Source organism: Mobula birostris, chromosome 5, assembly GCF_030028105.1.
Source record: "Mobula birostris isolate sMobBir1 chromosome 5, sMobBir1.hap1, whole genome shotgun sequence".
Classification (NCBI taxonomy): domain Eukaryota; kingdom Metazoa; phylum Chordata; class Chondrichthyes; order Myliobatiformes; family Myliobatidae; genus Mobula; species Mobula birostris.
This window is the reverse complement of record NC_092374.1, coordinates 76,018,050-76,044,902: the sequence shown is the minus strand read 5'-3', so window position 1 is coordinate 76,044,902 and position 26,853 is coordinate 76,018,050. Positions and strand designations below refer to the sequence as shown.

General features: G+C 42.9%; 1 protein-coding gene across 1 annotated transcript in view; it reads left to right on the top strand.

Annotated features, from left to right (window-relative positions):
* Positions 1-26,853, top strand: part of LOC140197272 (endophilin-A1-like) — a 178,387-nt gene that overhangs the window by 120,485 nt on the left and 31,049 nt on the right. Inside the window, exons 2-4 of the mRNA XM_072257194.1 lie at positions 9,174-9,242; positions 19,630-19,702; positions 25,451-25,594. Of these exons, the coding sequence (XP_072113295.1) occupies positions 9,174-9,242; positions 19,630-19,702; positions 25,451-25,594 (286 nt within the window). The remainder of the gene's footprint in view (positions 1-9,173; positions 9,243-19,629; positions 19,703-25,450; positions 25,595-26,853) is intronic.

The following is a 26,853-nucleotide window of genomic DNA, read 5'->3' as shown; positions in this document are numbered from 1 at the left end:
CATTGGCTCTTTGCTCATCCCTGGTTGCCATTCCGGACTGACCCCAGTCAGTTCAGAAATGCAACAACATCTCCTCCACAATCTCCATCAGCACAGGTGCACCATAAGGTGCATAGCCCCCTGCTCTGCTCGCTCTAAACCTATGACTGTGAGGCTAAGCACGGCTCCAGTGCTATACTTAAGTTTGCTGACAACACCACTGTTGTAGGCCAAATCAAAGATAGTGATGAATCAGCATATTGGAGAAAGATTGAAAATCTGGCTGAGTGGTGCCACACAACAACCTCTCACTCAATATCAACAAGACCAGGGAACTGATTATAGACTTACAGGAGGAGAAAACCAGAGGTCCATTAGCCAATCCTCATTAGGGGATCAAAGTTGGAGAGGGTCAACACCTTAAAATTTCTCGGTGTTGTCATTTACGAGGACCTGTCCTAGTCCCATCAAGAAAGTGCAGTTACCAAGAAAGCATGGCAGTGCCTCTACTTCCTTAGAAGTTTGTGAAGATTTGGCGTGACATCTAATGCTTTGACAAACTTCTGTAGATGAATGGTGGAGAGTATATTGAATAGTTGCATCGCAACTTGCTTACCATATAACCATATAGCAATTACAGCATGGAAGCAGGCCATCTTGGCTCTTCTAGTCTGTGCTGAACATTTACTCTCACCTACCTAGTCCCACTGACCTGCACTCAGCCCATAATTCTCCATTCCTTTCCTGACCATATAGCTATCCAATTTTACTTTAAGTGACAACATCGAACCTGCCTCTACCACTTCTGCTGGAAGCTCGTTCCACACAGCTACCACTCTCTGAGTAAAGGAGTTCCCCCTCATGTTACCCCTAAACTTTTGCCCCCTAACTCTCAACTCATGTCCTCTTGTTTGAATCGCCCCTACTCTCAATGGAAAAAGCCTATCCACGTCAACTCTATCTATCCCCCTCATAATTTTAAATACCTCTATTAAGTTCCCCCTCAACCTTCTATGCTCCAAAGAATAAAGACCCAACTTGTTCAAACTTTCTCTGTAACTTAGGTGCTGAAATCCAGGCAACATTTCAGTAAATCTTCTCTGTACTCTCTCTATTTTGTTGACATCTTTACTATAATTCGGTGACCAGAACAATACTCTTTCCCTTTAGAATGCCATGGGCCCGAATGACCAATGCTTTTGAATGGAAAATCCTACATTAAGTCGTGGATATGGCACTGTCCATCATGGTAAAGCCCTCCCCACCATCGAACACATCTACCCAGAGCACTGTAGCAGGAAAGCAGCATCCGTCATCAGGGATCCCCACCACCCAGGTCATGCTCTCTTCTTCTTGCTGCGATCAGGAAGAAGCTACAGGAGCCTCAGGACTCACACTAGCAGGTTCAGGAACAGTTATTACCCCTCAACCATCAGGCTCTTTAACCAGAGGAGGTAACTTCACTTGTCCCATCACTGAACTGTTCCCACAGCCGATGGCCTCATTTTCAAGGGCTCTTCATCTCATGTTCTCGATATTTATTGCTTATGTATTTATCATTTTTTTAATTTCTCTTCTGGACTTGCACAGTTTGTTGTCTCTTGCACATTGGTTGTTTGTCTACCCTGTTGGGTGCGGTCTTTCATTGATTCTATTATGGTACTTGGATTTACTGAGTATACCCACAAAAAAATGAATCTCAGGGCTGCATTTGTTGACATATAATAATAGGTTTACATTGAACTTCGAAATTTGAGAATGTCCTGTACCTACTGCAAGACATCCTTGACCCTGGCATTAGGGAGGCAACACTCCCATCTTGGAGTCTCGATTGTGGCCACAGAAATGCCTGTCTGTGCCATATATCTTCGCGTCCCCTTTCACTTTTGCTCTGCCTGGCTTCATAATTCCCTTCTTTGCCTGGAGCCACTGATCCTGCTCCTGTCACTGGTCTCTGAAAGGTCATTTCCCCCAACAGTTTCCAAAGGGATATGCCTGTTTTATTGGCGGGAATGGCCACAGGCATCTTGCGCTGTCTGCTTGCTTCTCCTGGTGGTCACTCATTCATCTGGACCCTGTCTGCTGAGTTCCTCCAGCATTTTGTGTGTGTTGCTTTGGATTTCCAGCATCTTCAGAATTTTGTGACAGACTTGTAAAAGTGCTTGACTAACCATATGAAGCTAAAGATCAAGCTGATGACAGAAATTCTGTGCATGCTGCCTATAGAATTTAAGAAACCATTTAACAGAGTCAGTGTCAACTTGGATATGAAAGGACAGAATTCATCTGCTCATGGTAAATAGTTGTTATTCTGACCAGTTGATGGTGTTCTTCTGGACAATTGTTTCTTTTTCTGATATATATTAAAGAGCCTGATAGTGGGATGGACAAAATTTTTGACACGAATGTGGTGGGACGAATGACCTGTTTCTGTGCTGAATAACTGACTCATTATTGGAATACAGGGAAACATTTTTAAAGTATGGCAATGCTACAAAACTCAAGGATGTGGTAAACTGCAGGGATGATAAAATTAATTGCAGCAGGTGGTAGATGGGCTAGTAAAATGGGCAGACAAGTGGCAGATGGAATTTAATCAGTAAATGTGGTGTGATACAATTTAGCTGAGAGACAAATTGGTATGACTTTTTTCAATTTATTCTCTGTCATCTGTGGCAACATTCAAACATATTGCTTTTCTCTAATCTTGCCAGATTAAAGGAAGCAATTTAGAGTCAGTCATGATGTTGGGTCTGGAGATACAGTACGTATTGGCATCTGGATAAGGAGAGCAGATTTCATTCCCTGAAGGACATTAATAAATCAGGTACAACACACACATAGCAATGGAGGAACGTAGCAGTTCAGGAAGCATCTATGTCAGGAAAGGGGCCAAGAATTAGAATCAGGGATCTACTTTATTCACCATATACATTTACATGTATTATTAATTTGTTGTGGTGTGCTGTTCAGGGCACGATGTACAACAAAAAAAAAAACAACAATGATAAAGAATTATATAAAAATAAAGTGTGGATATGAATAAAATGTGTATAAATACATAAGTACCAGCATGCATTTACAATGCAAATAGTTTGATAAGAAGTGTTTGAAAGTGTTTACAGTGCAATGCAGTGATGGGGTAATAGATAGAGGGTTTTTTTGGGGAGGAGCGGCTAACTAGAATGATTGAGCAGATTAAGTGCCTGGGGAAGAAACTTTGAAGAAATTATGATGTTCTTCATTCAATAGCCCTATAGTGTTGTCCAGAGGGGAACTTTTGGAAAAGGCAGTTTGCAAGGTGAGTAGTGTCCACAATGATTTTCCTTGCTTGTTTCTTTGTCCTGGACACATACATGTGCAGCAGTGATGGTAGCCTGTAGCCAATGACCTTTTCTGCTGATCTGACAGTTCCCTGTAGTTATCGTTAGTGTGAGAGAATGCTACACCAAGCCAGCAGTAATGGCTGATGTGACAATGCTCTCTATGATGGCAGCATAGATTTGCACAGTATACTGTGGGATGCAAAAGTTTGGGCACCCCGGTCAAAATTTCTGTTACTGTGAATAGCTAAGCGAGTAAAAGATGACCTGATTTCCAAAAGGCATGAAGTTAAAGATGACACATTTATTTAATATTTTAAGCAAGATTACTTTTTTATTTCCATCTTTTACAGTTTCAAAATAACAAAAAAGGATAAGGGCCCGAAGCAAAAGTTTGGGCTCTCTGCATGGTCAGTACTTAGTAACACCCCCTTTGACAAGTATCACAGCTTGTAAACACTTTCTGTAGCCAGCTAAGGGTCTTTCAATTCTTGTTTGGGGGATTTTCACCCATTCTTCCTTGCAAAAGGCTTCTAGTTCTGTGAGATTCTTGGGCCGTCTTGCATGCACTGCTCTTCTGAGGTCTATCCACAGATTTTCGATGATGTTTGGGTCAGGGGACTGTGAGGGCCATGGCAAAACCTTCAACTTGCACCTCCTGAGGTAGTCCATTGTGGATCTTGAAGGTCATCCTCTTCATCTTCAGCTTTTTTACAGACGGTGTGATGTTTGCTTCCAGAATTTGCTGGTATTTAATTGAATTCATTCTTCCCTCTCCCAGTGAAATGTTCCCCGTGCCACTGGCTGCAACACAAGCCCAAAGCATGATCAAGCCACCCCTGTACTTAACAGTTGGAAAGGTGTTCTTTTCATGAAATCCTGCACCCTTTTTTCTCCAACCATACCTTTGCGCATTGCGGCCAAGAAGTTCTATTTTAACTTCATTGGTACACAGGACTTGTTTCCAAAATGTATCAGACTTGTTTAGATGTTCCTTTGCAAACTTCTGATGCTGAATTTTGTGGTGAGGACGCAGTAAAGGTTTTCTTCTGATGACTCTTCCATGAAGGTCATATTTGTGCAGGTGTCGCTGCATAGTAGAGCAGTGCTCCACCACTCCAGAGTCTGCTAAATCTTCCTGAGGGTCTTTTGCAGTCAAACGGGGGTTTTGATTTGCCTTTCTAGTAATCCTACGAGCAGTTCTCTCAGAAAGTTTTCTTGGTCTTCCAGAACTCGTCTTGACCTCCACCGTTCCTGTTAACTGCTATTCTTAATTACATTACGAACTGAGGAAACGGCTACCTAAAAACACTTTGCTATCTTCTTATAGCCTTCTCCTGCTTTGTGGGCATCATTTATTTTAATTTTCAGAGTGCTAGGCAGCTGCTTAGAGGAGCCCATGGCTGCTGATTGTTGGGACAAGGTTTGGCGAGTCAGAGTATTTATAAAGCTTTGAAATTTGCAACACTTGGCCTTTCCTAACGATGATTGTGAACAAGCTGTAGCCCTAACAAGCTAATTAAGGTCTGATGCTCCTTTCCTTTTTTTCCACTCTAAAATTGTACAAAACAAAAATAATACACTAATCTTGCTTAAAATGTTGAAAAGAATGTTTCATCTTTAACTTCATGACTTTTGGAGATCAGTTCATCTTCTACTCACTTAACTATTCACAGTAACAGAAATTCTGACCAGGGGTGCCCAAATATTTGCATGCCACTGTATTCTGGGGAAGATGGAATTTTCCTAACTGCCACATGGGGTCCTGTGAAATAACGATGCCCAGGAACCTCAACATTGAAATGGTGCTAACTATAGATTTGTTGATGATGAGTGGATGGGGAAGGGACACATTACTCCTGAAGGCGATACTCTGTGCACCTCCATGGTTTTGGAATAGGCATGGTTAAGTGCTATTTAATGTATTAAACTCAATTTTTTCCTAATAAGTGCTTTTTATTGAGGAGTGTTCCTCATGCACCTCTGTTGATAGAATTTTAGATTATTGGTTCCCACTTGGCTAGAAGGGAAGATATTGTGTTTCACGAATCTCTGGGATCAGTTACTTGGGATACAGGCCATTGATACTCTGCTCCTCTCTGCATTAACAAGACTCTTTAGTGAGAGTCAGTGTGCTGGGGTACCCTTGTGGTTTGTGTATACTGTGTAGAATCCCACTGAGATCACAGCAAGAGAACCCGCCTGAGATTGAATAATATATTCTCAGGGAAAACCTGATGAATGCTGTTGTTCCGCTAAACAGCTGAGGGTTACAAGTTCTGCTTGATGATTGTGAATCACTTATCCTAAGTTAGCACGTCTCAGAGAATAATCAGAAGTCCTCACTTCCAATCGTGCTGTCAGCTAGTGGGGGATACAAAAAGAACACACTGTTCATCCCGTACAGCATCAGAAGTCAAAGTCCATGTTTCAGATTGAGGATGCATCCGGTGATGTTCCTCTTTACAGTGTGGTCATGTGTGCCACAAGCTGATCCCTGCAACTTCATTGTTTATGTGCTTCCTGCAGTGAATGTTGCTTTGCTGCTGGGTGATTGCTGAATGAGAATGTAAGGAATGGAAAGGTGAGACCATCTAGCCCTCCTGATCCACCATTCGATAAGATCATGGCTGGTCTTTTACCTCAAAATGATTTTCCAGCAGTAACTCATATTTCTGAATTCATCAAAAAATCTTACCAGTTTCTCTCTCGAATATGTTCTGTGACATTCCCCCTCATGCGGAGAATGCCAAGCAGTTGTCCTCTGAGTGATGAAATTCATTCTCATCTCCCTTCCAAGTGAGAATTTTGAGACTGTGATGCCTCGTTGTATGCACCCCAGACAGAGGTAACGGAACCTTGTTTTACCCTGTCAAGCACGTAAGATTTTTAAAATATCAATGAAATTACTTCTCATTCTTTTGTACTCATGAAATCACAGGACAAATCTGCTTAATCTCTTCTCTTAGGATAATCCATGCTTCACCCAATCCCCGGATTGGATCTGCTGCACGAGGCAATCTTTCCCCTAACAATATTGTTGCCATCTGTGGGCACTGAACTACATTAGCTCTTTGTCCAGAAACTTCATAAGTGTAAAGTTCAACTGCAGGTTCAAATTCCTCCATAGGTTTGTCTTTCCCAATCAATGGAACCTCCCCAAGCTTTAGAACACATCAAAATCTCTTCTTGCTTCAATTCTGTCCCCTTGTACATCTCAATTTCTTTGGCAAAAAGCAAACTATGGAAGAATGCAAAGAGTCACGCAGTATTAAGAAGGCAAGAGGATGGCTGACATCTTGAGTTGAGGGTTGAGAATGAGACGGAGGTTAAGACGGAGGCTGGTAGATGACAAGGCAAAAATCAGGCAGACAGGTCCAAGAGGGGGAGTGTAAGGACAGTGGCTGATAGATGATAGATGGACCTGGATGACAGAGGCATAATGGGAAGAAGGAACTGTGAGCGGAAGTGCTGAACAAAGGGAGAGGAAATCTGGATGGATTGGTGGGGGGAGGGAAAAGAATATAGGGGATGTGGGTTGGCTGGGATTGGAAAATTCAATGTTCAGGCCATTGAATTATAGACTACCCAAGTGTAATTGAAGGTGTTGTTCTAGTTTGTGTTTGGCCTCACCACGGCAATGGAGAAAGCCAAGGATGGACAGGTTGGTGTGGAAAGTGGAGATGAAATGATATGCTCAAGACAGCAGTTGTAGACAGAGTGCAAGTGATTTGTAAATGGTGCCTAGCATACATTTGTTTTGTTAATGTAGATGAGGCCAAGTCACAAGCAGTGGATGCTTGCAATGTGAAGGAGGTGCATGTAAATTTCTGCTTGACCTAGAAGGTCTTTTTAGGTCCCTAGATGCTGGAGGAAGTGGAGTAGGGGGGGACAAGTGATATGCCTCCTACAGTTGCAGAGAAAGTGCCTGGAGGTAGGGAGGGGTGGGTGGGAAAGGATGAGTGGATCAGGGAGACATAGAGTGAGTGGTCACAGTGGTAAACCCAAAAGGGGGGAATGGGGGAAATGTGACTAGTGGCAGGATGTTGTTGGAACTGGTGGAAAGGGCGAAGGTTAAAGTGCTGAATGCAGAGGCTTCTAGAGTGCAAGACAAAGAAGATCAAGGGAACTCAATTTCTTTTATCCCTAGGGAAGGACTGGGTGGAGGGAATAAGAGCAGATGCCTGTGGTTGATTTAAGCCTTCAAGAAAAGATCAAGATGAAGATTGATTGTATATAGTTCGCACAGGAAGTTCAGCATTATATGCAAGGCAGATATCATGGATTCTTACATGTGCACAGATGGCTCAAAGGATCTAGTGACAAGTGTTTCAAGTGTTTCCGTTTCTGTTTCCAAGTTCCAGGTGAAGGTTTTCAAGTTTAAGGAAAACTTATCAAAGTATCAGTATTCACATCTGAGATGGTTGCTATCATTTGAGCTTTGGAATGTTTCCATTTCTGTTTCCAAGTTTCAGGTTCTGTTTTCAAGTTTAAGGAAAACTTATCAGACAAAGTATCAGTATTCACATCTGAGACGGTTGCTATCATTTGAGCTTTGGAATGGGTCCAATAAATACACCCTGATTATGTACTTCTCTGCTCTGATTCGTCGTTGATGTTGACACCTATTAAAACAGGCATTTCTAATTGTAGGCCAGACATTCGTCCTGAGATTGCACAGCCTCTGTTGAGGCCTCGCGGTCTAGGCTTGTGTATTGTGGGGATGGTGGGAACTCATCTGGGAGAGGGTTATAAAAGGAGGGAAGAGGTTATACTTACATGTTTACGTGTTGGACAATTAGGCTGAATAATTCCTTGTTTGGAATTAATATGCATGATACTGGCATTTGCAGGAAACTCACTTATCAAGGAATGTGCATCTTATACTATTTGAATGCAGTTCCCATGAGGTGCAAAAGCAGCGTCTAATTACTAAAATGAGATCTTTGGGCCATACACAGTTCAGCATGGAAGGTTTATAAGGATATCACGGCCATTGTAATGTATATAGGTTCATGTCTGACTTTCTGAAAGGCATTTTACTTTTTGATATTATTTGTTATTTTTGTCCGGGGAGAAAAATATTTTTATTTTTAGTGGGTGTTCTGCCTGATTCTTTACTCCACACTTTACTTCAATAGGTGGCAGTAATGTCCCTTATGTTGGTCCGTCAACTGCCAGTGAAGTTACAAAAAATAGTTCAGTTGTTGTTCAGACCAAACATCAGAACGAGGAAGAAATGTGATTTGAATGACTTTGGAACGCTGTGGAATAATTGCTGGTGTCAGACAGGGCAGTTTGGGTATCTCAGAAACTGCTGACCTCCTGGAATTTTCACACACAAAAGTCTAGAGTGTACAGAGAATTGTGCAAAGAGCAAAAAAAAAATCCAGTGAACAGCAGTTCTGTGGGCAGGAAAAAAGCCTGGTTTATGAGAGAAGTCAGAGGAGAATGGCCAAATTGGTTCAAGCTGACGGGAAGGTGACAGTAATTCAAATGACATGTTACAACGGTGGTGTGCAAAAGAGCATCTCTGAATGCACAGAACGTCAAACCTTGAAGTGGATGGGCTACAGGAGAAGAAGACCATGAGTATACACTCAGTAGCCACTTTATTAGATACAGGAGGCACCTAATAAAGTGGTCACTGAGTGCATATCCTGTCCGTTAGAGTACCTTCTAGTAATTTACCCATGACTCTCCAGCCCATAATTTCCAGGCTTAAGCAATGGAACAACATCTCTGTGGAACTTACTTATTAATGAAGAGGAAGCAGAACTATATTAATATTGCTGTTATGTAGCTTGCTGTTTGTGTCCCCCTTGTGTTTGCTACTAGAACTTATTTCTGCACGTGTTTTTGTTTCCACAGCGTGTCAGTGAAAAAGTTGGTGGTGCAGAGGGAACCAAGCTTGATGATGACTTCAAAGAAATGGAAAAGGTAAATGCTGCACCTTTCCTTCCGAAAAATTTACCTCATTACAGAATTCCAATCAGAAGAAAAGTAGAACTTCAAAAGCAATTTGGAGAAGGTTGTGGACAGTAGTTACTTACATGAAAATAATTAGGGTGAGTTAGAAAGGAGCAGAACGATTAAGGAAATAAGCTGTATTAAGGACTGTGGCAATATTTATGAGAATTGAAAGAAGTTAAAACTAAAAGTGTTTTGTCAAAGTACAGAGCTGGGGGAAAAATGATGAAAAAACAGCTAGACTATCTCAAAGAGCGTGTGAGGTTATGGTGGTCAGTTGCCTTGATAAGGCAAATGCAAGAGCAGCATCCTGTTGACTCAAACACTTGCTCCCACAGCAGCTGAAGTCCGTACTGGTTTGCCTCAATGCATTTGGAAAAAAAGGGCTACCATAGCTGGAAGATTTGGTGAACCATTGTTACTGATAGTACTGAGTTGTGTACTCAGTTATGGAATGTTGTGGAGTGGAGGAAAGCTGGTCAATGTCCTTGCCAACATGTTCACTGCTCCTTCCATATCATTCCTTTGTCACTTCTGCACAAGCTGCAGCTGGCATGGTCACGGTCTGATTTTCACTACCATCTGCCCATGGCAGCCGAGTATAAGTCTTGTCACTCCGCTACATGAATCACTTCCTAGTATCAGGGCTCCTTGTTATGGATTCTCAAAACACCAAGCTAAAAGTGAAAACATAAACGGAAAGAAATTTGAGCTGTTACTGAGACTAAAGAATTGGGGAGAAAATGCGATTTACATTTGCACATTGGAGGGAATGAAGAGCAAATGTGATTTAACTGAGGTACTTGAGAAATGGAGATGGTTCCAAATAGAAGAGTGTGATCTGAAAGAATAAATTTGTCAGCAGTGGGAACAGATGGCCTGGGATAAAGTCAGCGAGCCAAATTGTAAGCCTCAGGGAGCGAGGTTAATGAGGAAATATTTATCAGAGGGGAGTGCCCATTTCAGCTCAAATAAAGGGTTGTCACCAATGTAGGTGGTTTGATTACACACATTATTTTGAATATAATTACTCTTAAACTTTCTATTTAGCCTCTTCATTTGCTGCTTTGTATGGCTTAAAAAGAAGAGCCAATACTGGGAGAAGTTCCTTTATTTGCCAACTTGTTATGTCTTCTTGTCACTTGTACTCGTTTCTTGTTGGTGGATTGTGTGTTTGTGCTCTGGAAATAATGTCCCTGTTTCTTTCTTCCATGTTCCTGAATTAGAAAAAAAATATAAAAAATGTTCCTTCCAACATTGTCCAAAATCCTTCAATGGTGTTGGCATTGGCTGCTGCTTTATAGATTCTCTCTCCCTCCCTCCCTCCCGCCTCTCTCTCTCTCTGTCACGCTCACTCTGTCTGTCTCTCTCTTGCTTGCTCTCTCTTTCTCCCCCTCCCCTTCCTCTCTCTCTCTTTCTTCCCCCTCTCTCTCTAACTCTCTCTTTCACTCTTTCTCCCCCTCTCTCTCCCTCCCCCCATCTCTCTGTCACACTCTCACATTCTCTCTCTCTGTCTCACTTTCTTCCCCCTCTCTCTCTCTGTCTCACTTTCTCCCACCACTCTCTCTCTTTCTCCCTCTCTCTCCCTCCCCCTCCCCCTCTCTCTCCCTCCCCCTCCCCCTCTCTCTCCCTCCCCCTCTCTCTCCCTCCCCCTCTCTCTCCTTCCCCCTCTCTCTCACACACACTCTCTCTCTCTGTCTCACTTTCTCCCCCTCACTCACTCTCTCTCTCACTTTCTCCCCTTCCCCCTCTCTCTCCCTCCCTCTCTCTCCCTCACTCTCTCTCTCTCTCTTTCTCTTTCTCTCTCACACATACACATACTGATTTTTTATTCTCCCAGTCACACATTGTAAGTTTGAAATTCTATCACATAACAGCGTTTACTGTATAGTTGAATTTCATTGGAAAGCATGCACACCACCATGTAATCTTTATTTTGCTTCACGGTCAGTATGGAAATTGGGCATGGAAGCAGACCAATTGGCCCACAAAATCTATGCTGACCATCAGGCACCCATGGATACCAATCTGACACTGATACTACTTATTCACCTCAAATTTTCATTCACTGAATGCTAGGGGCAATTTACAGTGTCCATTTAACCTATCAAACTGCACCTCTTTGTGATGTGAGATGGAAGTGGAGCACCCAGGGGAAACGCTTGCAGTCAGAAGGAGAATGTGCAAACCGCACACAGACAGCACTAGAGGTTTGGTTCACACCTGGGCTGCTGGATCTCTGAGGCAGCCGGTCGACTCATTGCATGTCTGTGCCGCCTTGTGTCTGTGAAGCTAAAATAAGTGAAGTTGCTGGCCAATTGCAGTGAAATTCTGCAGTATCCTCACACCTGGTCTGCAACCTTCACCCTCCCTTCCTTTGCCAGTGGTTGTAGCTGTTTGCCAAGTTTCAAAGTGGATTTTCCTGTGCGGGGCAAGGACCATAGAGACCCAGTTAAGTTGGTGTCCCATAAGTTAAAAACTTTTTGCTTTGTTGCTTCTCCTTAGGACCCCCTGCCCAACCCATCTGATCACCATCAAGACCCTAATCTCAGCAGACGTCGGGACCCACATCCTCGGATGCGCCAACATAGTAGTCATAGTCATAGTCATACTTTATTGATCCCGGGGGAAATTGGTTTTTGTTACAGTTGCACCATAAATAATAAATAGTAATAGAACCATAAATAGTTAAATAGTAATATGTAAGTTATCAAATAAGTCCAGGACCAGCCTATTGGCTCAGGGTGTCTGACCCTCCAAGGGAGAAGTTGTAAAGTTTGATGGCCACAGGCAGGAATGACTTCCTATGACACTCTGTGCTGCATCTCGGTGGAATGAGTCTCTGGCTGAATGTACTCCTGTGCCCACCCAGTACATTATGTAGTGGATGGGAGACATTGACCAAGATGGCATGCAACTTAGACAGCATCCTCTTTTCAGACACCACCGTGAGATAGTCCAGTTCCATCCCCACAACATCACTGGCCTTACGAATGAGTTTGTTGATTCTGTTGGTGTCTGCTACCCTCAGCCTGCTGCCCCAGCACACAACAGCAAACATGATAGCACTGGCCACCACAGACTCGTAGAACATCCTCAGCATCGTCCGGCAGATGTTAAAGGACCTCAGTCTCCTCAGGAAATAGAGACGGCTCTGACCCTTCTTGTAGACAGCCTCAGTGTTCTTCGACCAGTCCAGTTTATTGTCAATTCGTATCCCCAGGTATTTGTAATCCTCCACCATGTCCACACTGACTCCCTGGATGGAAACAGGGGTCACCGGTACCTTAGCTCTCCTCAAGTCTACCACCAGCTCCTTAGTCTTTTTCACATGAAGCTGCAGATAATTCTGCTCACACCATGTGACAGAGTTTCCTACCGTAGCCCTGTACTCAGCCTCATCTCCCTTGCTGATGCATCCAACTATGGCAGAGTCATCAGAAAACTTCTGAAGATGACAAGACTCTGTACAGTATTTGGAAGTCCGAGGTGTAAATGGTGAAGAAAAAGGGAGTCAAGACAGTCCCCTGTGGAGCCCTAGTGCTGCTGATCACTCTATCGGACACACAGTGTTGCAAGCACACGTACTGTGGTCTGCCAGTCAGGTAATCAAGAATCCATGACACCAGGGAAGCATCCACCTGCATCGCTGTCAGCTTCTCCCCCAGCAGAGCAGGGCAGATGGTGTTGAACACACTGGAGAAGTCAAAAAACATGACCCTCACAGTGCTCGCTGGCTTGTCCAGGTGGGTGTAGATATGGTTCAGCAGGTAGACGATGGCATCCTCACCTCCTAGTCGGGGCTGGTAGGTGAACTGGAGGGGATCTAAGTGTGGCCTGACTATAGGCTGGAGCAGCTCCAGAACAAGTCTCTCCAGGGTCTTGATGATGTGGGAGGTCAATGCCACCAGTCTGTAGTCATTGAGGCCGCTGGGGCGCGACGTCTTTGGCACAGGGACGAGGCAGGACGTCTTCCACAGTACAGGAACCCTCTGGAGCCTCAGGCTCAGGTTGAATACATGGCGAAGTACTTCACATAGCCGAGGGGCACAGGCTTTGAGCACCCTGGTACTGACACCATCTGGTCCTGCAGCCTTGCTTGGGTTGAGACATTTCAGCTGTCTTCTCGCCTGTTCAGCTGTGAAGCCCGCTGTGGTGGTTTCGTGTGGGGAAGTGGTATAGTCATGAGAGCAGGGTGGGGGCTGTGAGAAGGGGTAGGAGGGGAGAGTGGAATATTTGTTGGTTGGGGGCCGACAACAGATGGCTCATGTGGGGGATGGGCAGGGGCCACAGTGTCAAATCTGTTAAAGAACAGGTTAAGTTCATTGGCCCTGTCCACACTGCCTTCAGCTCCTCTGTTGCTAGTTTGCCGGAACCCAGTGATGGTCCTCATCCCCCTCCAGACCTCTCTCATGTTGTTCTGCTGGAGTTTCCACTCAAGCTTCCTCCTGTACCTGTCTTTAGCCTCCCTGATCCTGGCTTTCATTCCCTCTGTATTGCCCTCAGCTCCTCCCTATTTCCATCTCTAAACACCCTCTTTTTAGTGTTCAGGATGTCCTTAATGTCCTTGGTCACCCATGGCTTGTTACTTGAATAACAAAGGACATTTCTTGTCGTGTTACCGTGAGAAAAAAAATACAACAAATAACTAAGTTAAAAAGTTTAAAAGTAAGAAATTACAGAGCAACTGTAACCGGCTGCATGCACGACCGGTGCATGCGCACAAGCATGACTCCTGACCTACTTGCCGTCCTTTCAGTCCCCCAGTTGTGCAGCGAACAGGGTGTTGAGTTCTGAGTGTGTTTGACAAGTACACTGTGTCAGAAACTGTTCAGGGGAGATGGACTCGCAGGAGAGAACAACAATGACAATCCAATTTATGGTGCCATTGTGTGTGCTGCTGGGGGTGGGGGGCGGGTAGGCAATATTGTGAGAGCAATGGTGAGAATGGCCTTTTGTGTGTGGTTCCAGCTGCCAGCAACTGTAGTCTCTAGTGTCATTATTTTATTCTTTTCCTTTTCAGGAGACTGTTGGTTTTCTTGCATTTCTGGAAAACAAATTATTTCCTATTTAAAATTCTACATTCCCCTTTCCTGCTGTTGAAGAACCTCTAGCTCTTTCCCTCAATTTCTTTCTTTTTCTCTCTCTCTCACATGCACATCATGCGTGTGCATAATTTGCACTCCATACTGGCACTTTGGCACAAACACAGATCTATGCATATATTCAGAGAACAATGTTGTGACTCCACAATCAGTCAAGCATAATCTATCTGTGATAATTAAAATAATAAATCTGAACAATAATCCTGCCAGGGGAATTTCTATTGTTCAATATATCATCCAAAGATTTCAGCCAGTGTTAGTGTTTTTCTTTGAGCTAATTCATGTAAGATTAATATGGGTTTCTCAATGAGGAATGAATTTACAATGGAATTAATTGAGGTACTGATCCCAGAACAATGCTGCGATCCTGGCTAATCATTGAGAATGGGCTCTGTTAGGTTTCGTAAATCCAAAACATATAAACTAATTGAAAAGAAAACACGGAGCTGGGAATAATGTATCTAACTTAGTTTTTACTTTAAGCGAGGTACATACGTATCACATGGTAGCGTCATGACATATGCAATTCACGCGTTTTACTTATAACCCATAATGAATTATTTAGATGAACAAGAATGCTTAATCAAACTATATATTTACAATATTACTCAAATCTTACTAAAATACTAAATACACAATTCTCCTCCCTGCTGGCTATAAACTAAAACTCAATATAAAATGCTTCTCACTTTATATGTAGTGTATTCTACGCAATACAACTGTTATATAGACATCGTCAGCATAGTAAGTTTTGAATTGTCACATTCTGGCCTAAAGATTTAATTGCTGTGGAGGATTTCTTGCTCTTGTGGGATAACATTTTTTCCTGACAAGGGGAGGACGTTGCTCTGCTTGGCTGGTGCTCTACGGCTGTGTGACAATCTCAGGTTATTGGGCCTCCTCCCTGGTGGTTGTGGGAGTTAACTCTGAAACAACAGGAATTGGTTCTTCCAGGTCTGGTTTTCTTTGATCTTGTTGTGTTGGCATCTCAATCATTGCATGGTAAGCTTCACTGGACAATGTGGGTCATAATGCCTAAGTACAATGTCTGACTCTGCCGTTCCTTTAACTTTCGGAATACCACCTCACATGCTTTGTCCATTGCCATTTTTCCCGACTTGTAGTAATGAGTTTAAGGAGTGGAACCAGGAACACAGTAACCAGGTTTGACAGGCTGTAGAAAGGTTTGCCTTCTATCCTGGGCAGAGGGTATTGATCTACTTTCAATACTGGGTTGATGGTGATCTTAAGATCACTGCGGACCCCATTCTTCTTGGCTACTGTGACCACTGGTGTTGCCCATGGACTCCACTCAACCTTGGAAAGAATTTCTTCAGCCTCCATGCAACCTAGCTCACTGACTACTTTATCACAGATGGTATAAGGAACCGGATGAGCTTCGTAAAACTTGGATGTGGCATTTTCATTTAACAATATGTTTGAGTTTTCCAATGCTGTGGCATCTGCCAGTTGACTCTATTGCAGGACATATGGCATGAAAATGGTGATATGGATCTCCAATCACGTTGTACTTGTCTCAGCCAATCACGACCCCACAATGCTGGTGCTCCTGTTTTACCACATACAGGCTCAATATGGTTGGTTAGTTGTTGTATTTCACTGTTATGGATGTCATTCACACAGGAAGTCAACTTTTCTCCAGTATACATTTTTAGCTGAATGTCTGCATGCTTCAGTTCAGTGTCTTCGAAATATTGTTTAAACTTATTTTGTGGAATGACTGAAACAGCCAAGCCCGTGCCCAATTCCATTTTAAATTAATTGGCAAATCACTTCTGGTGTAAGCCATATTGATTGTCTTTTGTTAGTTTTCACATTGTAAATCTCAAGGCTATCCTGTCCTGTGTCACTCTCGTTATTATCGGATTTTTTTTATCAACAGCATGTAGATTAGTGCTCTTTTTGAAACTGCAATTTGACTTTTTATCTTTTTCGCTTTCCTATGCAATCCATTTACATTTGTCTGCTTGACATGCTCTTTGTATGCGTCCCACTTTCCTGCAAGTTTCATATTTAACCCTTTCTGAGCTCCTGCCACAACGGTAACACAATTTGTTCAGCCTGGCCGGTGTTTGTTTAGGCATTGCAATTTTGTTCACACTTGCTTTAATTCCTGACTGCAACTCAATTATGTCTCTATCTGCTGTTTCAATTGATACAGCTATTTCAATTGCTCTTTTAATTGTTAGCTGTGCTTCTGTTAGGAGCCACTTTAGAGTGCTTTCTTTTTGAATTCCACAAACTAAGGAATCCATCAGTGCATTACTAAGCCTATTACTGAACTAACAATACTCAGACAATCTCTTCAATTCAGCCACGTATGCTGAAATAGACACCCCTTCCTTTTGATTCTGTTTATGGAACATTTTGGCTAGTTTGGTTGGAACAGTCAAACTTCAAAGCAAACTGTATGCTTTTCCACCCAAATGCACTTAGCAAAACTGGTACTTGCTTTTTATTGGCTATTTCCTTTGATTCTAATTACTGCTTGATTCTCTCAGTATACATGTGCCTATTATCTATTGTGCAATCAAACACATCTATCCTTCAGATGTAGCCAGCCATTTCTACTTTTTGAAAATTATCAGTTACATGGTACTCATTATTTATGAACCCATGAATTTGTCCATTTTCTGTCTTTTTTTTAACTCTAACATCTTCTCCTCTTGCATGATGCACTTTTATTTAACTGAAACATCTCACTGTGTTTCAACAGGCAGGTAGTCGTCTCAGATTCATTTCAAAAATACCTCATCACCACTGTTATGTTTTGTAACTCCAAAATACAAAAACTAATTGAATGGAAAGCATGGATCCAGGAATAACATATCTAACTTTGACTTTACTTTAAGCTAGGTGCAAAAGTATTATGTGGTTAGGTCATGGCATATGCAATTCACGTATTTTATGTATAATCCGTAATGAATTATTTAAATGAACAAGAAGGCTTAATCAAACAACATGTTTAAAATATTAATCAAATATTACAGAAATATTAAATACACAACAGGACTGCATCGAAATTAACTCTGACATTTAGCTTGTATAATTAAAACACAGCTGGTGCGAATTTGAGTCTGACTAATTTGTGTGTGGGGAGAATACTGTAAACCTGTAGTCTGGTTTCTGGACAGTTTATCTGTTCCTGCTTACATTTATTCACAAATCAGCTTAGCGGATACTGAGTGATTGGAAGCATACCTAACATGAATAAATGTGTTTTATCGAAATGCAATGTAGTCTTCATGAGAGTTTGAGCTCCAGACTGTAAAGTTTACTTTAAACTGAATCCAAAGTGATTTCAGTCCCAACTATGATATTAAAGTCCTGTGGGCAGATAGAGAAAGTTTATACAGCTGAAGAAAGCCATGCTGGAGAACACAGATTCAGATTGATCCACCAAGTAAAGTTACTCTTTCCCACACTTAATAGAGGCCAAGTTTTGCAACCTTTCTTCGGCCATGTCTCATCAACCTGCTTGGGACACTTCAGCAGCTGGACCACATTATGTAAATGTAAATATAAAATAAAATGAAGATAAAATAAAGGAAGAGTATTCCAAAGTCAGCATCATACTGCAAAAAGCACCTCCTGAGATGAAAAAAACAGCATTTCATGGCAGCTTTTGGAGTTTGAACTGCAGCGGCCAATGAGTGAACGGGAGCATGACAAAAAGAGGAGACTTCACACAATGAATGGGATTAATTAGCAAGGGCCAATAAAAATAAGGCAGGTGCAGGCAGAGTGGCCATTGTATGAGTGGGCCAGTGTTAGAGTGGGGAGGCTCTGGCTCATCAGTTTTAGGTGATATAGGATTGGGCACGTGGCCAAGTGGTTAAGGCGTTCGACTAGCGATCTGAAGGTCGTGAGTTCGAGTCCCAGCCAAGGCTGCGTGTTGTGTTCTTGAGCAAGGCACTTAATCACACAGTGCTCTGCAACGACACTGGTGCCAAGCTGTATGGGTCCTAATGCCCTTCCCTTGGACAACATTGGTGTCGTGGAGAGGGAAGACTTGCAGCATGGGCAACTGCCAGTCTTCCCTACAACCTTGCCCAGACCTGCGCCCTGGAGAGTGAAGACTTTCCATGCGCAGATCCATGATCTCGCAAGACTAACGGATGCCTTTTAAATTTTAGGCTTGGGCAAGGTAAGTATCTGGTAAGTTTTTCTTCTTCGTTGTTCATTCTTCGCCTTAGTACATTGAGAATGGCTCTAGTTGGACTTCTGGGAGACCTCCATGTGTTCTTTTGATGTTTCTTTGCTTTGTGGCTGGAGATGAATCTCAAGGTTGTATAATGTATACATACTTTGATAATAAATATACTTTGAACTTTGATAGATTCTTGATTAGTCAGGGCATGAAGGGTTATGGGGATAAAGCAGGAGATTGGGGCTGAGTGGGAAATGGATCAGGCATGATGAAATGGAGGAGCAAACTCGATGGGCCAAATGGCCAAATTCTGCTCCTATATCTTATGGTCTTGTGGCCTTAAACACCTGTGCTATTGTGAAGCATAGAAGTTATCTGTGCCAAGCGTAAGAATTTCAGGTTGTATACTGTATGCATTCTCTGATGTTAAATTGATCTATTGAAATTGAACCATTGAAACAAAACCCCAGAGATTCACATCATTGTATTGAGTTTTCATGTTTCCAATCTGACACAGTTCAGGCTATCTGTACCTTCAGTTGTGCCAGTTTATATGATGTTCTGGTAAATTTGTCATTTTGTAAACTATACAAGATCAGGTTTGTTCCAAAGTCTGATAATAAGCTCTGAATCTCTAATGGACTCTAAGACTGAGTCAGGCTTGGCTGCAGTGCACTCCAAGGTGTCAGCATAGAGAGACCAGTGAGAAATACTCAGAGTATTGGATTAATTCCATCCCAACTGAACCTTTTCCACAGAAGCAGAGACACGAAAATAGAAGGACCTGCAACATTACCCGGATTGCAATGACCTGGGAAACAGTGCAAGAAAGACTAAACCTCATCTTAATCAGAAGTTTGTTGGGTTAGATTACCAGTACATGCAGAGCCATGTGTTATGACTGCTTGGCATTGCCACTTCAGTGTTATTTAATAACACTGTAGAATGTTGGGATAAGACTAATGGGATAACAAAAAAGTTCCATTTTATCCCATTAGTGGAGTAAGCCCTACATTCCTGATAAAGCAGCAGATGATAAAACTGTGTCTACTTTAACCTCCTTTTGATTTCTTATTTTCAGAAGGTGGATATCACCAGTCGAGCAGTGATGGAAATAATGACAAAGACAACCGAATACCTGCAGCCCAATCCAGGTACGTAAGGAATAGGAGCCGGAGCTGGTTGTACCTGCTTTGCTATTCACTAAGGTCTTGGCTGATCTGATCATTGATATTGTTCTCTGATGCACATAACCCTTGGTTTCCCTGAAGTCCAAAGACTTGTCCACCTCTTTCTGCCCTGAATACTCTTAATATATTAGCCACTCATGCTCATTGAGATCGAGACGTATAGGAGTCACAACTCTCAAAGAAGTGGACTCCCTCCTCACCTTAGCTTTAAGGGGATGTTCCTTTATCCTGATACTGTGCCTCCTGGTTCCAGACTTGCCTACCAGGGAAACATCAAAACAGTATCTGCTCTGTCAGCCTCCCTCAGAATGGTTAATGTTTCAATAAGGTCAGCAAGAAGATCACGTAAAATCTATCTTGTGCACTTCCATAGGGTAATAGTGTCACAGCGTAACTGGTGTGCTATTTTCACACAGTATGCAGTCTTTCTTGGAAACTATCAGCAGGGATAAACCTGCAGAATCCATAGTATGCTTTTGTTCTCCTGGGATAACAAACCATTGACTGTAGCTATGCAATATTTAGTAGGTTATTTGCATCGCTTACCCCAGCAAAGGCGTTGTGACTAATCTAATGTGTGTTTAGGTTTAGCTGCTCGAGTCATTGCTCCAGAAATAAACTGGTTTAATAATTCATCGCAACACACACAAAATGCTGGAGGATCTCAGCAGATCAGGCAGCATCTATGGAAATGAACAGCTAGTTGCTGTTTTGGGCCGAGACCCTTCTTCAGAACTGGAAAGGAAGGGGGAAGACCTAGGTAGGTGGGAAAGATTAAGGGTGGAATCTGATAGGAGAGGAGAGTGGAGCATGAGAGAAAGAGAAGAAGGAAGGGCACTGGGGAAAGGTGACAGGCAGGTGAGGAGAAGAGGTAGGAGGACAGAGCGGAGGACAGAAGAAGAGGAAAGGATGATGGAAAAAAATTACTGGAAGGAAAAATCACTGTTCATGCCATCAGGTTGGAGGCTACCTAGAGGGAGTATGAGGTGTTGCTACTCCACCCTGAGTGTCCATGGATTGATGTCGGAACAGGAATAGGGATAGGCATTAAAATGGTTGGACATCGGGAATCTCCTCTTTTGCCAGATGGAGCGGAGGTGCTCGACAAAGCAGTTCCCCATTTTATGTCGGATCTCACCAATGTAGAGGAGGCCATATCGGGTGACCCCAACAGATTCACAGCTGAAGTGTTGCCTCACCTGGAGGGCTGTTTGGGGTCCTGAGCGGAGGTGAGGGAGGAGGTGAATGGGCAGGGATAGCTTTTCTGTCACTTGCAGGGATAAGTGCCAAGAGGGAGATTATTGGGGAGAGATGAATGGACAAGGGAATCATGGAGGGAGCGATCCCTGTGGAAAATGGATTGTTCGGGGGAGGTAAGGATGTGTTGGATGGTAGAATTCTGTTGAAGATGGCAGAAATTACGGGGAACGGTGTTTTGATCGTGGAAGCTTATGGGGTGGTAGGTGAGGACTAGAGAAACTATCATTATTAAGGCGGCAAGAAGATGGAATGAGTGTGGATGTCTGGGAAATACAGGACATGTGGTGAGAGCAGCATCAATGGTGGAGGAAGGGAAACCCCATTCTTTTGAGGAGGAGGACACCTCAGATGTCCTGGAAAGAAAAGCCTCATCCTGGGAACAGCTGTGGCAGAAATGGAGGAACTGAGTAAAGGGAATAATATTTTTATGGGAGACAGGCTGGGAAGAGATATAGTCAAGATAGTCAAGATGTTGGTAGACACTTTGTCTCCAGAGATGGAACCAGAGAGATCAAGAAAGGGGAGAGAGGACTCAGAAATGAACCAGGTGAATTTAAGGGCAAAGTTGATGAAATTGATGAACTCAGCATCGGGTGCATGAAGCAGCACCAATGCAGACATCAGTGTAGTGCAGGAAGAGTTGGGGAGCATTATCAGGGAAGCCTTGGAACATAGTCTGTTCTACATAGTCATTGAAAAGGCAGGCATAGCTGGGGCCCAATCGGGTGCCCATGGCTATGACCTTGAGTTTGGAGAAAGTGGGAGGAGCCAAAGGAAAATTGTTGAGCACGAGGACCTCTTCTGCCAGACGGAGGAGGGTGGTGCTATCGAGGAACTGGTCAGGTCTATTACTGAGAAAAAGGTGGAGAGCTTTAAGGCCTTCTGGATGGGGGAGAGACATGTATAGGAACTGGACATCCATGATGAAAATGAGGTGGTCAGGGCCAGGAAATTGAAAGTTCTTGAGGACATTGAGAGCACATGAATTGTTGTGGATGTAGTTGAGAAGGGTCTGAGCTAAGGGGTCGACGTATGCAGACACGAGTTCACTGAGGTAGGAGCAGGCATAGGCAATGGGCCTACCCAGACAGTCATGTTTGTGGATCTTAGGTAGGATTTCGAAATGAGCAGTGTCGGGTAAAGGAACTATTAGTTTGGTGGTAGTGGATGGGAATTGTCCAGAGTTGATTAGGTTAGTGGTGGTGTCAGAGTCAAGTTTTTGATGGCCCGGAGTGGGGTCCATTTCAAGAGGTAAGTAAGAGAGTTGTTGCCCGGCGTCAGCAAGGTAGAAGTCGGTCTGGCATACAGCAGCACTCCCTTCCTTGTGTATTATGTGTACTGCTGTGCATTATACCCTGGTCCGGAGAAATGTCTCGTTTAGTGCTATACATGTATATAATTAAATGACAATAAACATGAGTTGACTTTAAGGTTGGGATTGGTGTGGAGAGAGTAGAGAGATGTGTTGAAGTTAAGCTAGTTGATGTCTTGTTGGCAGTTAGAGATAAAAAGATCCAGAGCAGGCAGAGAACCAGAGTGGGGTGTCCAAGAAGAGGAAGGTGTTGGAAACAGGAGAAAGGGCTGGGGAATTCTTGCCAAAGAAATAGGCTGGGAGATTGAGGAGATGGAAGAGGAGCTCAGCATTGTGGCAGTGCTGAACTCACTGAGGTGCGGACAAACAAGGACAAAGGTAAGACCCTTACTGAGGACAGAATGTCCTGCCTCAGAGAGGGGAAGGTCAGAGAGAATGGTGAAGACACAGCAGGGATTAAAAGTGGGATCACAGGGAGGGAGGAGAATTAGTGGTATCGGGGGGGGGTGTGATGGTTGGAGTGTTCAGGTAGGTAGGTTGGGAGGAAGCTGGAGGCTCTGAGGATCCAAGAGCCTGAGAGACCCGGGGTTTGAATGTGGTGGTGGGTGAAGGGGAGCCGAGGGGAGCCCAGGGGCCCAACCACAGCGAGGAAGGTCTTGACCTGGAAGTAATGGGGCCAAGGTCTGGGCTGGAGCTGGAACTAGAGGCTGCATAATTTGCGGTCTGAAGGCACCTAGGGTCATTGGAATAGGAGTTAGAGACTGGTTGTAGTTTCTATTGCCATGCCTTCCTGTCATTTCAGTTTAAAGACTTTATTTTCTGGAGGAGGTGACAAGCAAAGGACTTCATATGACTATCATCTATACAGCTACTTTCTTATTTATATCATGTCCCACCAATTAACAACTTATTTTTCTGTAATACCTTACTAAATTGCTTCCAAAAAACTGCATGCCCCACTAGTAATGAGATTTTAGCAAGGATTCTCTCTCCCTACAAGAAGCAGTAAGGTTTTTCGGTGATATACGTTAAGGGTTATAAGTTTGACGTGAGTGGATGGCAAAGTTTGCAGATTGTTAATGGACATATAGGTGATTGAAAAGGGCCTATAAAAATAAGTAAAGTTTAAACAGAGCAGCCATTGTGGATGCAGCCATAGTCTGAATGAATAATTAAGAGTGCGGAGCTGAGGGACAAAATAGGTCATCTTGAAGATCAGTGTGGTCACCTGTACATGGAATCAAAAGAGATGAAGGAGATTGTAAAAGCAGTTTGTGCATCTCTCTTTACTAGGGAGACTTAACAGGGTGTATAGAAGTGAAGCAAAAGAATAGTAAGATCAAGGACTGTTTCCAGATTACAGTAGAGGAGGTTCTAACTGTCCTCAGGTGAATTAGGTAGTTAAATTCCTGGACCTGACAAGATGTCCTCTCGGGCCTTGTGGGAGTCTAGTGCAGAAGTTTCAGGGGCCAGGAAAAAAGATTACTTGTAATTTCCTTTGGCATCTTACTCTTGGCTGAGACTTGGAGGACAGCAAATGTTGTCCATTGGTCAAGAATGACTAAGAATAAGCCAGGAAATTACAGGCCAGTGAGCCTGATGTCAGTCATGGGTAAATTATTGAAAGGTATTCTAAGGGACAGGATATATATAATTATTTGGATAGAAAGGGTCTAATCAGGTATAGTTAACACACCTTTGTGTATGGTAGGTCGTGTCTAACCAATCTCATAGAGATTTTGAAGAGATTACAAGGAAGGTTGATGAAGGAAAGGCAGTGGGCGATGTCTCCGTGGACTTCATCAAGGCCTTTGACAAAGTTCTGCATGAGGAGATTGTCCAGCAGGTTAAGCATACAGGATGAAGTGGATTCAGCATTGGTTTTAGTGGGAGAAATTAAAGTAGTAATAGTTGGTTGTCTCTGACTGGAGGCCTGTGACAAGTGACGTGCAGCAGGGATTTGTGCCGAGTCCATTGTTATCATGCATATTAATGACTTCGATGATAATCTGATAAACTGAGCAAATTTGCAGTTTACGCCAAAATTGGGGGTGTAGTGGACCACGAGGACGGCTATCAAAGCTTGCATTTGGATTGTGATCAACTGGAAAAATGGGCTGAAAATGGCAAATGGGATTTAATGCAGAGAAGTGTGAGATGTTGTACTTGAGAAGGATTTGCACAGTGAATGGTAGAGTACTGAGGTGCGCAGTAGAACAAAAGGATCTGGGAATACAGATCCATAATTCCTTGAAAGTAGCATCACAGATAGTTTGGTCGTAAAGACGGCTGTTGGCACATTGGCCTTCATAAATCAGTATTGAGTCTGAGTTGAGATGTTATGTTGAGGTTGTATAAGATGTTGGTGAGGCCAAATTTAGAGTATGTGTCACCTACCTACAGGAAAGATATCATTAAGTTTAAAAGCTGATGAAATTCTAAGGGAATATCACAGGGAGGTAGCTATATTGTGCAGAATACCTTTGAATTAGGAGACAAGCCTGGGAATTTTACCCACTGCAAATGGGTCTTTTTAAAAATGCTACCACTGGCACACTGGACTAACATAATACCAGCTACACTGCAGCCCACATTTTGAAGAGAAAAGAGGAGCATTTTTTTGTAGATTGCTCCCACTCTCACCAAAGTATACTTCATTTTTTGAAAATTTTTGAAGAATGTAACCGTGGTTGTGCAACCTCCTCTTTTACACTAACCCATCATACTATTGTGCTAAATACACATGGCCAACATACCCTTTACACAAAGTCTTGCCATAGCTTTGGCAGAAATTGTCAAAACTCCAAGTTAAATATGACAGGGTTTCGGAGGAGAGCTGTCTCAGGCCAATATCTTCACCACAAGGCTGTCCTGAAACACTGTCTGCTTGCAGCACTGTCCACTGTGCTTCTTGTACAAATCAGACAAATGCCAGCGCCCACTGGAACAAGCATTGAGCATCAGCCCTCCCAGAAGCACATGGCAGCTTATGATTTGAGAACTCTGAGCTGGAGAGATATTCTCTCATTAAACAATGCACGTATATGTGGAGCAGCATTTATAATTTCACTTGAATGGTGAGCCAAATGTCAGCTAATAGCAAACTGGGCTGCCTATGATATGTGCTCTTCTATGTTCAGCCTCCAGAGCAAAACTGACGATGATCAACACAATGTCAAAGATCCGAGGACAAGAGAAGGGACCGGGCTATCCCCAGGCAGAGGGGCTTCTGGGTGAAAGCATGATCAAATTTGGCAAGGAGCTCGGAGAAGAATCTAATTTTGGTGAGTTTTTAGCATCCATTCTCACACATCCAACACAGATACCCAAATGCAAACACACACACACACACACAACTCTAACTCTTGCACATATTCATGTTCCTGTACACATAGTTGAACAGACTCACATATTCAAATATATGTGCATATATTATTCTGGTTACTAAATATGAAACCATTTTTTTTCAAATGTGAAGTAAAATGGGAGAATGGCAGTGATGGGTGGATTTAGAAAAACAGTAAATGACCGTACTGGGAAATCATATTATATGTTATTAATAGGAAAGGTGATCCGTGCATTATACTCTGAATTTCTCCTGCATTCCCACTGAGCATAGTTTTGAGTTGGAGTGTTCTATCAATCTTCCTCATTCACATAATGCAAATATTCTTCAGGAAACTGTGCTGCAGTATGATAAGAAGACCCTGAAAAATGCACAGTGATAATGTGTTAGATTGCTTTCCTGTTTTATTTTTAATATATAGTTCATGAAAGGTCCTTCAGATGGATAAATGTTTTTCTGGTTTTGAAGTAAGTTATGAGGACTGGCAAGTCTAGTGTTCTGGTAGTGTGCTTCTCTGTCTGAACTTATGGACTGAGCCTTAGTTCTTGACTGATACCCACCGTCTGATACTGCCTAATGCATTTAGGTTGAGATCAGGATTGGATTTCTAGTAAGTTCATAGACACGTGGAAGCAGAACTTTGGCCCATGCCGACCAAGTTGCTTAACTGAGTTAGTCCCGTTTGCCCGTATCCTTCTCGACCTTCTGTATCCACCTAACTATCAAGATAACTTTGAAGTGTTGTAATTGTACCCGTATCTACCACTTTCTCCAGCAGCTCACCCAATAAGGTGGCTGTGCTGTATATTCTGTCCTTGCTCACCCAGGAAGAACATTGGTATCAGTGTGATCATATCATCAGTGAACAATGCAGCAAAGATAGAAGTAGAGCAATGTCTACTGTGGCTACCTGGAAATGGAAAGCACTAAAAGCAGGGTTCAGAGTATGATTCAGTCTGCCAAGAAATTTGTCAGAAGGCATTGGGCTTTTGAAGACAGTACAACTGAAAATCAGGGCAAACTGTGTTTGTGACCCACAGCTTGCATTGCAACATATTTCATCTCCCTGTCCGATTCCCTTTTCCAGTTTTCTTTGATGTTATGGAGTGAAAATATAGAGTCTTGGAAAAGTGGGAGTAGCTGAGTGATTAAAGTTTAGAAATTATGCTGTAAAACTGAGTATAAAGAATTTAACTC